Raw genomic sequence first — 14393 nt, 5'->3', positions numbered from 1 at the left:
AGAACCGGAAAAAATATGTGTTGGTGAAATGGCTTGGATGGCCTGAAAAGTTCAATAGTTGGGTCCCGGAACAACAGGTTTGTGATATTCAAGCCTTATAACAACGTGTCCGCGGGGGTGTTGGGGTCATTACTTTCGATACTCAAGATGGAATCAGGAGGCTTCTACGTGACTCTACCCAGTAACGCCTCTCTCGATATATACCCTAAAAATGAAATATCCAGTTACACGGTACAATTTGGAAAATCTATAGATCTAAGGGGTTCGTGGGAAGTGGGGTTGGCGGAAATACAGTATCCTTACACTTGGGCTGTTTTACAAGATAAGGATGCCACCTTCGCCATTTTTGATGATGTTAAAAAGAGTCAATGGACATTCACGATACAAGGAGGTTATTATGACAATGTGGATACAATATTAGATGAGATGCATAAACAGTTCTCAGAAGGCACCCCCAACATCAAGCTATATTACAACCCTATTAAAAACAGAGTGTACAAGGTGTCAAAACCTTGTATTAGCATTCAAACCAACGGACAACTGGGTCGTATATTAGGGTTCTATTCTGACACAGAGAGCAGGTTCTCAGAAGTGGTGGCCCCCTTCCCGGCCGACATCAGGGGCGGCTTTTACACTCTTTATGTGTATACGGATATCATAACACACCAGAGGGTCGGGGATAGCTATGTCCCCCTTTTGAGAAATGTACTTATTAAAGGTAAAAGCAATGACATGGTCACAATTACTTATGACAAGCCACACTACGTACCAGTCTCAAAGACCCACTTTGACAACATCACGATCGAAGTAAAATCGGATCAGAATATCAACGTGCCCTTCCGCTTCGGTAAAGTTATTGTCAAACTACATTTTCGACCCCTGAAACAGTGTGTACATTATTAAAATGGCTACCTCGAGGGGTTATGTAGATCCTAGCGCCTATGTGGATTATTACAAGATGCAAGCCGGGAACGGCTTGCCCGGTTTTGTAGGAGCCCCTACAATGTATGGAGCCGGTCTAGGAGGACTCTTTCGTGGTCTCTTTAGAATGGCCGTACCCCTGCTTAAGAGAGGCTTTGCTATAGCCAGACCCCACTTGAAATCAGCGGCTAAAAATATTGTTAGTGACGTGTTCACCAATGTTATGAACCGGGCAGCTAGCCATGAGCAGCAGGAGGGTTCGGGTCTCATGGTAATGGCGAGGAGGGGGGGTAAAAGAAGAAACAGTATGTGTCCACCAGGGCGACGAAGATCCGTGGCTAACAAAAAACGAAGAATCTCTCATTCTCCAACATATCGTGGAAACACTCGGAGAAGGAAGCAGCACAAGAAAAAACCGGCAAAAAGAAAGTCGCAAAGAAAGACAAATAGAGCCTCAGGATACATCTTTTAAAAATGTCTTTTGTCCACAGTCTATCGGAAGAATGCGTCAAATCAGAACTGGATCTGTTTACAGTTCCATACACTCAAACGAGTATAGATAAGAGCATATATGTAGAGATACCCCCTCTTTCCGCAATTTCAGATACGGCCCCTCTGGAGTTTTTTATAGCTGGCAATGGCGAGGATTATATTGATTTGAATAACACATTTATTTTAATGAACTGTAAAGTGACTGATGAGGATGGCGATGCAATCGAGAAGACGGCCAACGCGGGGGTCATCAATTACCCGGTGGCCACCATGTTTTCACAGGTGGATGTGACCCTGGGAGATCGGCTCATTAGTCAAAGCAGCAATACTTACCCCTATAGGGCCATGATGGAGTGTATCCTTAATTATAGTGAGGAGACCCTAAGCAAACAGTTCAGCCCCGGCCTTTTCTTCAAAGACACCCCGGAAGCTATGGACGACCAGGATCCAGAGGGACTCAATAAGGGTTTGCAAAAAAGAACGGCCTTTTCAACAGAAGGGAGGACCTTTGAGCTAATGGGACATATCCATGCAGACATATTTTTCCAAGAAAAACTCATGCTCAACGGGGTAGACATTAAAATTAAAATGATCCGTAGTAAAAGTGCTTTTTGTCTGATGACCCCTGATACTGAAAAATATAAACTGACCATATTATCGGCCTCGCTGTTTGTGAAAAAAGTATCCGTCTCCCCGGCGGTTAAACTAGGACATGCACAGGCTTTAATGACGGCAAACGCCAAGTACCCGATCGAAAGAGTCTATATGAAAGTCCACAGTATCCCCGCAGGGACACGGGTGATGAACCAGGAAAATCTGTTTCTAGGACAGCTCCCAAAACAGGTTATTATAGGTCTCGTGGATAATGATGCATTTACCGGGGTTTACAACAAGAACCCCTTTAACTTTAAACATTATAACGCGGAATTTATAGCACTGTACGTCGATGGTGTGCAGGTTCCATCCAGACCTTTTCAACCTGACTTTGAAAACGGCAACGCGGTTCGTGAATATTACAGTCTAGTACTGGCTACGGGTCGCCATCTCAAGGATCAACCTCTGCTGATCGATCGCCGGGAATACTGCAGCGGTTACACCCTGTACGGTTTCAACCTGACCCCTGACGAAGAGTGTGGACAACATTTTTCACTGATGAAGACGGGCAATATGCGTTTGGAGATGCGTTTCAAGCAGCCTCTACCACGCACTGTAAATATGGTCGTGTATGCTGTGTTTGACAACATTATTGAGGTGAATCAGAGGAGAAACGTTCTGTATGATTATTATTAAAATGAACACCAGAGAGCTCAACCACATCATGAATGCCCTGGCCGGCTCACGGAAAGTGTTTCAAGGAGTCTACGCCTGCGACCAGCTGCCTAAATTTAAGATCAAGAATTTACCTGCAATGTACATAATCAACACACACCCTAAAAATATGCCCGGAGAACATTGGCTGGCTATTTATCTAAGGGAGGACCGCTGTGGGGAATTTTTTGATTCCTATGGAAACCCCCCGGATTTCAGACCTTTCCCTCGGAAGATCAATAACTTTCTGCTCAACAACTGTCAAGAAACCATTTACAGCGGTCGTCAAGTACAAAGTCTTCAGACCTTCACTTGTGGTCAACACTGTGTGTTTTTCTTATATCATAGATCTAAAGGAAGGTCATACCCCGATATTATGTCCTTGTACAGTGAGGATTTAGGCCAAAATGATAAAAAAGTGGCAGAGTTTGTCAGGACACTGTGGACCCCTCCTTATAACACAATTACTTACGACCCTAGCCAGCCATGTATACAGATGGGGTGTTCTTGTGAGGATTTTAAAAGATGTCATGCGTGTTAAAGTGAAAAATAATGAAAACAGCCTTTGAATCATTAGTTTTGTTTTTATTCAACACAATTCTTATACAAAGCAGGGTTATGTTATAAATAAATGTACAACATTTGAAAATAAAAATAAAAAATAAAAAAATTGTTTGTCGGTTCCTTATTTACAGGGGAGACAAATAAAAACATGAGATTAATAAGCTTCCCAACGATGGATAGATCCTGAGGATGTTTGCTCAGCACGGTCAGAGTAATGAGATATCGGCGTCAGATCAGTCGCCACCTCTTTACACAGACGGATTTTTTGTCGCGTTTCCTGGTTAGGGACTGTTGATTGGGGCATGTTCAGACAGGCCATCGCCTGTAGGAAAGCATTCCAGCCTACAGGTCGGCGACTATCGGGGACCTTATTAGTGCTAGTGACACTCTTCAACAAATCAAACATGTGTGAACCTTTGATCAGTTGTCCTTTAAAAACAAATTCACCCTGTTCATTCCAAGTCGTTACCCGCGGTTTCTGAACCATTTTGTGCAGAATATATTCTGCATGTCTTTTGCTTCTGGCCGGCATGTTTCTCAAAACATCCGTTACAACATCTCCCTCTGAACTCTCAACAGGTTCGGGCACCGCAACATCTTTATCAACCGTACCCCCCGCATCAGCCCCAGAACCATTTTCTTGAGAGGCCATGGTTAAAGTTAAAATGTTTTGATCTTTTTCACCCTGTCTAACCAGACGGAGGTAGCGCTGTAACGTGTTGCTATACATCTGGGCTTTGGAATACTGATTTAAATCGTCCCTGGCCAATATAGCTTTCATTTCAGAGTCCAGGTTGTTTTCGGCCGTTTGTCTAATGGGCTCTGGCCCGACAACATTTTTTCTCAGTTTCTCAAGCTGCTCCTGAGGGATCAAAAACATTTTCTGAGCATATTCCATTATTAACTCACTCTGGAAGCTAGAAGACTGGTTAGGAAAGGCACGGCTATGCTCAACAGCGGTCCTATAAAACCTCCGGTTTGATTAATCTTCTTTCTTTTTCTTTTAATAGAATACTTCTTATTAGCGATGATCTTGATAACCGCTTTTTGTTTTTTGAGTTTAGAATGTTGAGAAGGGGTTAGGGGTATATTACCGCGTAAGATGTTAAAAGCTATTTCACACAGGGTCTCGATCAAATCCGAGGGGGCCCCTGCCAGCACAGCTTTCCTATGGCGCGGGCTCCCCTCAAATAACATTTGTAAAAGCGGCAGATTTCTTTTAATCCGAACAGACATTCTTATTTATTTCCTTTTCTTTAGCGCATACACTGCCGGCCAATCGGGCGGGCACAAACCTGTTCTGAGGCGAAAGTCTTCTGGGGTTTGTGCTTTTAAGTCCACAATCAAGTACCCGTAGGGTTTTTTGGTGGCATCCTCAAATGCCTCCAAAAAGAACTTGGTCTGGTTAGGGTACATTTGACGAGCCAAGACGGTGACCTGTAGTTTATCTCTGGGGTTTTTAAAAAGAATTATATAATTGGCATTTAAATTAATAGTACGGCTTTTTTTACCTTGAAAAAATAGATTTTGAACTAAATAAATAATACTTAAATTCCTATGATGAGTGTACTTTGTGAAAGCTTTTTCCACTTCACTGTTGTCACCGGCCTGCTCCATCAGGTCATCAAGGATCACTAGATTAGTTTGTCCGGGCGGGAACAGGTCATCGTCACACAACGAGGCGGGGAGACCTTGCACAAATTTCAGATTATTTTTTTTTGATGCCAAATCATCGTAGAGAGGCTGCCAGCAAGAGTAACACCACACTATGTTGTCAAGAGCTTGGGACACGGTTGCGTCCACATCTTCTATGATGTTCTTTATAAGATAGCTCTTACCCGAATTGGAGGGACCGGCTATAATACAGGAGAAAGGGTGTTGAAGGCGGTTATCAAAACCACTGCTAATATCCATAAGGCAGAGTGGTATAATCAGTCTTCAACACTCTTTTATTGTACACCACCCTGAACCGTTTGTTTAGTGATCTATTTTCCAATGTGTACCCCTTTTTATTGCGATAGATCTGATTTCCGGCTGTAATAATCTCGCGAGGAGGCGCATCTTTCTCGGTTACAAAACTTTGTACCAGGGTCGTCAGAGACTTGATGTTAATGAGCTTGTTGTTACAATGGTTCAGAGTGAAACCCTTAACTTTCATACAGGTCTTACCCGCAGCCGTTCTGTATGCGTAAGTCTTAGGACCCCCTGAAACAAACTCCACTATGTGGTCCTGAGGATCTAGCTCGCTCGTTAACTCCCCAAGGTAGTCCCCGAGGGGAGGGACCCAATCCCCTGGCCTGGTGACAAAGATTACAGAGTCAGTATCATGATAGAGCGTGCGTTCCTGCAGCTGATCCATTAAGTTGTACAGTTCAAGCCGGGCGTAAGCCGTGGTAAAAACCGCTATGAAAACATTAACGTTTCCCTGTTTGGTGGGGAAATCTTTAGGGGCCCTCCACTGGACCTGTGCCACGTGGTCATTTAAGAATTGAAAGTGTGATACTGCATGTTGTTTGGAAAACATAAATTCTATAAACTGTTCAGGGGTTTTAATCAAGGTTGTGTTTAGACGGTTATTTCTTTCCCCAAACTTACCCCACAAACTGTTTAAAATCAGTTTGGACATTTGTCTCTTGGCGGGGTTTACAGTTATGTTCCCCGGCTCTAGACGGATCCCTTCCTTTTCAAAATATTGCTGAACGTACCGCTCTTTGGCCGCGGAGTCAACACACCATGAGGGATAGCCCGATGCCTCCTGTTTCCCTTTCAGATGGGTCATAATGTACTCAGCAAAAAGAGTATCAGATTTTTCAGAAAAATGCCAAACCTCATACACCTTACCGACTCTGTAACCTTTCTCCACCGCCTTGTCAAGCTCAATGCTACACCAGACACCCGTCAGCGCTCTCTCGTCATCACTGTGCAGACACGAGGTATTTTGATTTTCAGTTTCCACACACGTTCTACACAGAGGGAACATCAATTTTCCCGAACACCTGTAAGGCAACACGGGTAAGAACAGCTCGCGAGGAGGGTACATGGTGACTTTGATCAAACCAAAGTACTGTCCGATTTCGAGAAAGTCACGATAAACAATGGTTGGATGCCCCACCGGGTACATTTTGGTCTTGTTGACATAAGGGTACAGACTGGTGAAATCATAGTAATCTACTCTCTCACCATCCTTTACCTCATAATGTAAACAGAGGGCGTTGGTACGACCCCCAAATAACGCATCCCTGGGCTCTAGACGTTCAGGAAAGTCCAAGGTTTCCATAAACCGTTGTACCCCCACATCCTGTTGCTTCAGGGTCGTCCACGCGTGTTCCCAAATCACCAGCACATTCAAACCATAGGTGTTTTTTAAAGTTTCAATTCGTTCCTGGAAATCATAGTACATGTCACCGCAGAGTTTTTGTGTTACGGGGTTAAAGGTGTTTGGGTCGAAGCACTGAGGACAGCCATGGTAAATACAACCAGCAAACTCATAAGCGGTACGCCGCCCGGACACGTCGCTAAAACCGTCTAAGTAGTAAGGACCCATTTTGACTTCCCCTTGATTTAAAGCATGTCTGATGAAGATGTTATCCCGGGCACTCAGCTATTCCAGCCACTGTATGGAGACAGTCGAAAAGTTATTTTGTCTAGCACGATAGTTGTCAGAAGTGGTGACCGCTATAGTGTTTTTCTGCAAGAAATTGGATCGATACATTTTCATGCAGAGAGACGCTATGGTCACACTTTGCAAAGGGTCGAGGCCCGATGTGTTGATAACCTCGGCGCGGAAACGCAAACAGGCTTCTTTAAGGATCACCACATCATTTTTACAATAAGCGGCCATCTCTTCGCGGAAATCAAAAACACCTCCCTTAACCGTATTGTACCATTTAAAGAATTCCTCCCTCTCATGAGACATCATAGTATCAACCCCATAATAAGAGGCGGGCGGGTAGGACCCTCGATAATTTTGAGTGTCCTTAGTATTAAAAAAATGGCAGAACCAGCCTTTCTTCTGAGCCTCAAAACCCAGAGCTTTAGGCAAAGCGCTCAATTTCATGGGGAGGAAATTTAACGAGTCTATGTAACGTTGGTTGAAAGCTTCGTCGGTGAAACACATGATCTTGCTACCCTGAGCTATTATTTTTGGGGTCACCCCATTTTCCACCAGATACTTCATCAAAATGTAAGAATCATAACCCTTAGCATTGTGGGCAATAAATGTGTAATTGATGTATTTTGGACCGCGATACCGCGTAAAGAAAGCCCTGACACAACTCTCACCACTAGCTGACCACTCACAATCCAACATGTCAATACAGTGTATATAATTAGCAACATGGACCCCGTTTTCTTGCCGGCATTCAAAATCAAAAAAGACATACCGGTTGTGCGGCGGCTCCTTTTTAACCGGCTGAATAAAGCACTGGTGTTCAGACCCCGGGGTTAAATCAGCATTACAGATCCTACATCTCGGCTCCAGACATTTGTGTGGTTTAGCCTCATAAAAACGGTACTGGAGGCAACATTGCGGGCAATATTTAGTTTGATCACAATAACTCCGTTTTTTAACCCCCTCAGCAGCGGCCCTCTGTACCTTATGTTCGGAAAAACAGAACGCGGAGAGACAAATCCTTAAGCAATCTTTACATCGGATGGTAGGGGCCAAACCCTTACGACATTGCGGATTGAAACAGACGTTACAGTAACCGTCACAGCGGTGCTTAAGCTTATCATTGAAGGCCTTATAACACCAATGACAAACATACGAACAACCCAAAAAAGCCGTCAAACTCTTTATTCCAAAGTAATGACTATCACTTAGGAAGAGAAACAGTGTCTGTGTATGGGTTTCAGGATGTGTCTGAAATTTCACAAATACTTCCTTTACCTCACAACGGTACCACACAACAATTTTTAAAGACAGCAACTCCTCAAACCTGGTAATGTCTGAAAAGGCAACCATCTGTTGAGAGTTTAAGCCGGCCCTCTGATGAAGCATTAAAGCCTCTTGCATAGCTTGGGGTTCAGGCATGTCGGGGGTAAGTAGTTTTATTAAACTGTAAGCAAAACAGAGCTTATTGTCCCCATTGGAACTCACCACTAATTGCCTGAGCTTGTTCCTAATTATGTCGTTCTTCAAGCATTTCGACAGTCTTCTAAGTGCCCCACCCTCAGGGTTACGAACCACATTCATTACCAGAGACAGACTTTCATCCGCTAAGATGGATGCGTTACTTTGCAATAACGCTTCGATTTTAGCCAGAAATTCATCAACATCTAAATTATCTCCACTCATCATTACAGATAGGTTGCTAAACAAATCATCCCCTCTGAGTTCTAACTGTACAACATCTCGAGGTCTGACCCTTTCAGCAACCTGTTCAAGCATGTTTTGCAAGGCCTCGTGTATGTTGACAAATATTTCTGCATAATTGTCACAATTTAAAAGTTCTGCAAAATTAAAACGCTGAATCATTTCAAAATTGTTATAGGCCGGTCTATCTATAATCACGGGATCACTGTTACTCTTGGCCACATCATCATTTTGAACAAAGCCTTCAACCCCTACATTCTCACAGAGCATGTCCTCCACAACCTTATCAGTCTCAGAACCCTCCACATTCCGAACACCCCCACTGCTGACATCTACAAAACCCCCTTTTTGAGGAGGCTCATTTAAAGCCCGTAAAAGTCCTTCAAAGATATCCAACCGGTTAATGTCAAGACCCTCCTCTATAGTGACGGCTGCTTCTGCCGCCGTACTGTGTTCTAATTGTCTCAAATCATTTATAACAGGGGCAGAATTTGGTCGGGGTAGCGTCTCCAAAGCCTCCACCATTTCAAACAAATCGGGGTGAACTAGGGGTTGAACCTCTATAAGCTCTACCGTTGGGAGGTGGTTATTTAGATCATTGACCATCTGTAACAGGTCGGGGTTCACCGGTAAGTCTGTTAATTCACATTCTATCGGGGGTGATTGGGGGTTATTTAAATCATTTATCATTTGTAATAGTTCCTGGTTCATTGGGACATCAGAGGAGTTCACAACAGGGCCGGGGATGTTCTCTCGGGAAGGTCTTTTTGGGGCCCTAACTTGATCATAATCCTTTAGTTTGTGAGTTCTTTTACCAAGTCCGGACATTTTTTTATTTATTTCTTATTTTTCCAACAAATCACAATAGTAAGGCGTTCTGTATCTATTAAAACATTAAATACGGTACAATTCGTTAGTAAGGGTATTAATAAGGGTGTTTTGGCTCTCTATCACAAGGTTTTGTCCCACTAACACAAGTCTTTGATTTAGTAACAAAGTACGTAGCAACTCATGCCGACCTTCAGGAAGTAGCTCCGGGGAATGGTGTCCTGGCACAGCTTCAAAGGATGGTCGCTCCGGTAAATCTCGGTCGAAGGAGGCAGGGTGCGAGCGTATACTCACGGACGGAGACCAAGAAGGCCTTTGCGGTGACACCCTGGCCAATCGCGGTGTACTGTTCAGCGTTTCTGTAGCCAAGAAACGGGGATGGGGGGGCGATGTTGAAACCAGTCCGACGTTGGGTGGTGTGTCAACCCTGACTGACGGCGACCCCTGAGGTTGTTGGTTGCCTGTATTTGTTCCGACCGACAATGCGTCGGGCTGAATCTGGGTTGTTGAATTACCCCCAGAAGGCTGTGGCCTGAGTAGATGTTGGGGGGTCTCCAAGACCACCGTGGGGGATCCTCTCGGTGATCTCTCCGGGGAAGATGTTTGATCCCACTTAGACGGGGTGATTGTCCTCAATAGCTCATCCACAGAATGACTATCCCAAGAGTCTTGGGTAGAATAAAAATATACATTACATTTACATCTTTAAACGGCGACAGAAATCAAACTTAAAACAACATATCCAGGACCTTCAAAACCTTTAGCTTTTTTTAGACCTTTGAAAATAGTCTTAGACATTCACTACAACGCCTTATTATTTACAGACAATATATTTATTAGGACTTGATAATAAATGTAAAACAGAGAAGCCTCTGTAAATAAACGGTTTCTTAAATGTTTCTTTAAAAACTGTAATATTGTTAATAAAACTTTTTATACACACACACACCCACACCACATTTCATTTTTAAACGAACCTTCCAAGTGTAAACGCTTCCTGATCCCGGGACTTCCTGTTTCACAAACGTTTTCACGATCTGTTTAAATATTAAATACAATGAACACCTTCAAGCCTTTTCCTACAGCCACTTTAAAACAGAAGTATAATTGCGGAAGATAAGCCAAACAACTTACTAAAACCTTTCGGCCAGCTTTACTTCCTAACCAGACGGTAGGACAATCGGTCATTTCTAAACACATGCCCCAGAAACAAGCCTAGACCTGTCCGGACTTCTAAAGATCTTTCCCAGAACCCCCCGCCCTACAGGAAATGGGCACCCGTCGCTTAAATATCAGCCCTCAACGGGCAAACAAACCCCCTTTTAAAAACATTAAAGTTTGAAAGATCTTACTTACCTCCAAAGAATAATCGTTTCTTATGTTTTTCAGCTGGTTTAGCTTTTTGCACTTCTGTGGAGGTAAGAGACATGTTTAACCTTTAACCACTCCCGCTTTATAAAAAGCTTTAACCTCTTACAAACGGCAGATATATACTCACCGCTATCAGATACCGGGGCTGACGGCCTTTCAGATTCTTGAAAGGTTACGGTTCTCGAATGTAAAACGAAACAAGACCTCGATGTGGAAGGCCTTTCGTTGTCTCGAACCACGTTTCTTAATACTGTTAGAAAGGATAATTTTTTAAAATTAACAAAACGGGCCTCAAACATCTTACAGAAACGTTATACAAACAAACAGGGGTTTAGTTCTTACCCGGACGGCAGACCGCCTGTCTAGGGACAACCACTTCTCTTGTTTGCTCCTCGGAGACATTAATCACAGGCCTTTCGATAGTTTCTGTGTAATTAAAGAGACTGGCTTTAATATATATTAAAACGTTTTCATAACTCTAATGAGCCGCTTCAAAACCACACACACACAACCATACATAAGAACCCTTGAGCGCAAACACAAAAATCTTACCGTCGTTGTTCCAGATGATCTCCTCAGCGTTGGGAATTAACTCCTGTTGACTGGCTGAAAAATAATTTTACAGAACTTAAAACAGATGGTATAACCTTATTTACAATACATGACCACAACACGCTCTGAGTCAATGAAAATAATTTAAAGACTTACCTAAAAACTCGTTTAAATCGAAGTCGTTGATGTTGTTTCCGGACATTGTTGATCTTTAGGCTTAAATCGAAAGGTCAGTACGAGTCTGTCGAGCTGAAGACCAGACCTTCATACTTATACTGACGGCCAGCTGCCGGATCTGCTTGTAAGGCATTGTTCTGGGCTGTCCTTTGTGCCATCCTGTTACCAATTAACATATCAAAAACAACCAATAAAATGACCCTGCATCAAATTTCAAATAGACACCAAGATGGCGACGATCTCTCTCCTCTCTACTCTAAACTTTTATTAGAACCTTTTGGTCTCTCAAAAAACATTTTTAAGCATCAAGACCTATAGTCAATAAACACTAAGAATATTTCAGACCTTTATACGCGCTAAAAAACAACCTGAGCCAAGAAAATAACTATAAAGATCTAAAATAAGTAGCGCTTTTACAGCGTTTTTTTTTTTTTTTTTTTTTTTTTTTTTAATAGCGATGCTTTGTTTGGTATTAAACAAGTCACAAACTACTCAGAACAGCGTTTATCCCCAGCAAAAGAGATATTTGGGTTTATTTTACAAAGCTTATAAATTATATAGTTTAAAAGTATTCTGAATGTTTTGATAACACACGCCATACCGACGTTTGTCTGAGCCCACCCCCAACCCCCCCCATGGTGTGAGTGATTTAGCCTTGAGTGTTGTGATCTATTTAGCATTGAGTGATCAGTTGTTTTTATTTTTTAAATGATTCCTTATCATCAGGGATTGAGACTGCTAAAATACCTTAAAAACATATCCTTATCTTAAGTCTAACTCTTATGAGCTTTAAGAACCTAGAATGTATTTAAGTAAAACGAATGAACACATTATGTGTGAGATAAAATATAACCACAGCTTTTTTTTTTTTTTTTTTTTTTTTTTTTTTTTTTTTTTTAATAGCGATGCTTTGTTTGGTATTAAACAAGTCACAAACTACTCAGAACAGCGTTTATCCCCGCAAAAGAGATATTTGGGTTTATTTTACAAAGCTTATAAATTATATAGTTTAAAAGTATTCTGAATGTTTTGATAACACACGCCATACCGACGTTTGTCTGAGCCCAACCCCGCCCCCCGGGTGTTAGTGATTTAGCCTTGAGTGTTGTGATCTATTTAGCATTGAGTGATCAGTTGTTTTTATTTTTTAAATGATTCCTTACCTTTAGGGATTGAGACTGCTAAAATACCTTAAAAACATATCCTTATCTTAAGTCTAACTCTTATGAGCTTTAAGACCCTAGAATGTATTTAAGTAAAACGAATGAACACAATATGTGTGAGATAAAATATAACCACAGCTTTTTTTTTTTATTTTTTTTTTACAAAAACAATTAACCTATACACACCAACACCCCCACACACCCACCCACCCTCTTTTTTTAATTTTATTTTTAATTAAATTTGAGGGGAGAGACAGAGCCATATACCTTGGGGTTAACATAAGTACCCTATGCAAAACAGGCATTGTTAGGACCTGGGACCATTACAGACAACAGAACTTGTTGATCTTATAAAATGCTTGGGCGAGAGAGACAGAGAGAGAGAGAGAGACAGACAGAGACAGAGGCAGTGTGAATATGATAAACGCACTATTCAAAATGTTATTGTTAAGACCTGTGACCATTACAGACAACAGAACTTGTTGATCTTATAAAATGCTTGGGCGAGAGAGACAGAGAGAGAGAGAGACAGACAGAGACAGAGACAGACAGAGACAGAGACAGTGTGAATATGATAAACGCACTATTCAAAATGGCATTGTTAAGACCTGGGACCATTACAGACAACAGAACTTGTTGATCTTATAAAATGCTTGGGCGAGAGAGAGACAGAGAGAGAGAGAGAGAGACAGACAGAGACAGAGACAGTGTGAATATGATAAACGCACTATTCAAAATGGCATTGTTAAGACCTGGGACCATTACAGACAACAGAACTTGTTGATCTTATAAAATGCTTGGGCGAGAGAGAGACAGAGAGAGAGAGAGAGACAGACAGAGACAGAGACAGTGTGAATATGATAAACGCACTATTCAAAATGGTATTGTTAATTCAAAACAGGCCTTGTTAAGACCTGGGACCATTACATGCATATTTAAAAAAGACCCCCAACCACTACAGGAAGAGCCGACCCATTCACACTCTACAGTTGACCAACAAGAACAACAAGAACAACCGGTTATGGGCGGCCTTGTTGTTCAGGGTTTTATGGGTGTACACTTTCTGACGGATATGACGTAGGAATAATTAAGGAAATAAATCTACCTAAAATCACGCCCCCCAATTATGACGTAGGAATATTAATAAGCTTAGGGCATACGTCATAACAAAATAGGCCGCGCCCAAAAAACCCTACTATCTACTCTTGCTGACTGCCCATTTCGGAAACCACACCAGCAAAGCTTGTCTGCTCCCTGTTTGCAGCTGCTGATGTTTTAGATTTAATGCAGCCACAAGTGAGCTGCGCTATTCAGAGCCATGACTCTCCAGCAACAGATTGCATTAGTGGCATACAAACTTTTTTTTATTTAATTTTGTACTTGCTCTTTGCTTATTGTATTCCATTAAGGACATAAGTTGTATATGGTATTTTCTTGCATTCACTTTGTTAGAAATGGGGGAGTGAAAGATAATGTGACTGAGTATAATACCTACAAATAACGAAAAAGGAATAATTTCCTTTTGTAAATCGTTATTTTTAGGTTTCACTTCATGAATTATACAGATTCCTTAAACTTGTTTTTTATATATTTTTTATAGAAGTGTTAAACATGTTGAATGGATTCATGCTGAATATCATCTTAGTTTACATCAGTCTTTTCTCACGGGTTGCATCACTGTGCCTCCTGACACTGTTATGTAT

The 14393-nt window shown here is 41.9% G+C and overlaps 1 protein-coding gene across 1 annotated transcript; it reads right to left on the bottom strand.

Moving 5' to 3' along the window:
• Window positions 1–9493: 9493 nt before the first annotated feature.
• Window positions 9494–13070, bottom strand: LOC136751008 (uncharacterized). Its single transcript, XM_066706223.1, has 4 exons — window positions 10926–13070; window positions 10784–10837; window positions 10405–10464; window positions 9494–10095 (listed from the first exon to the last, which is right to left on the bottom strand). The coding sequence occupies exons 1-4, from the start codon at window positions 11095–11097 to the stop codon at window positions 9494–9496; spliced, it is 888 nt and encodes a 295-aa protein (XP_066562320.1). The 5' UTR covers window positions 11098–13070.
• Window positions 13071–14393: the final 1323 nt, after the last annotated feature.

Source organism: Amia ocellicauda, chromosome 6 (assembly GCF_036373705.1).
Source record: "Amia ocellicauda isolate fAmiCal2 chromosome 6, fAmiCal2.hap1, whole genome shotgun sequence".
In the NCBI taxonomy this organism is placed as follows: Eukaryota; Metazoa; Chordata; class Actinopteri; order Amiiformes; family Amiidae; genus Amia; species Amia ocellicauda.
This window is presented reverse-complemented; position numbering and strand designations above follow the sequence as displayed.

Bases quoted from the DNA above. Each gene is read 5' to 3' on its own strand.
- LOC136751008 (XM_066706223.1), bottom strand. From the start codon at position 11,097: ATGTTTGAGGCCCGTTTTGTTAATTTTAAAAAATTATCCTTTCTAACA. The intron at 10,465-10,783 runs GTAAGTAAGATC...ATATTTAAACAG, and splicing joins GAAACGATTATTCTTTGGAG to ATCGTGAAAACGTTTGTGAA. The intron at 10,096-10,404 runs GTTCGTTTAAAA...ATTCTACCCAAG, and splicing joins GAAGCGTTTACACTTGGAAG to ACTCTTGGGATAGTCATTCT.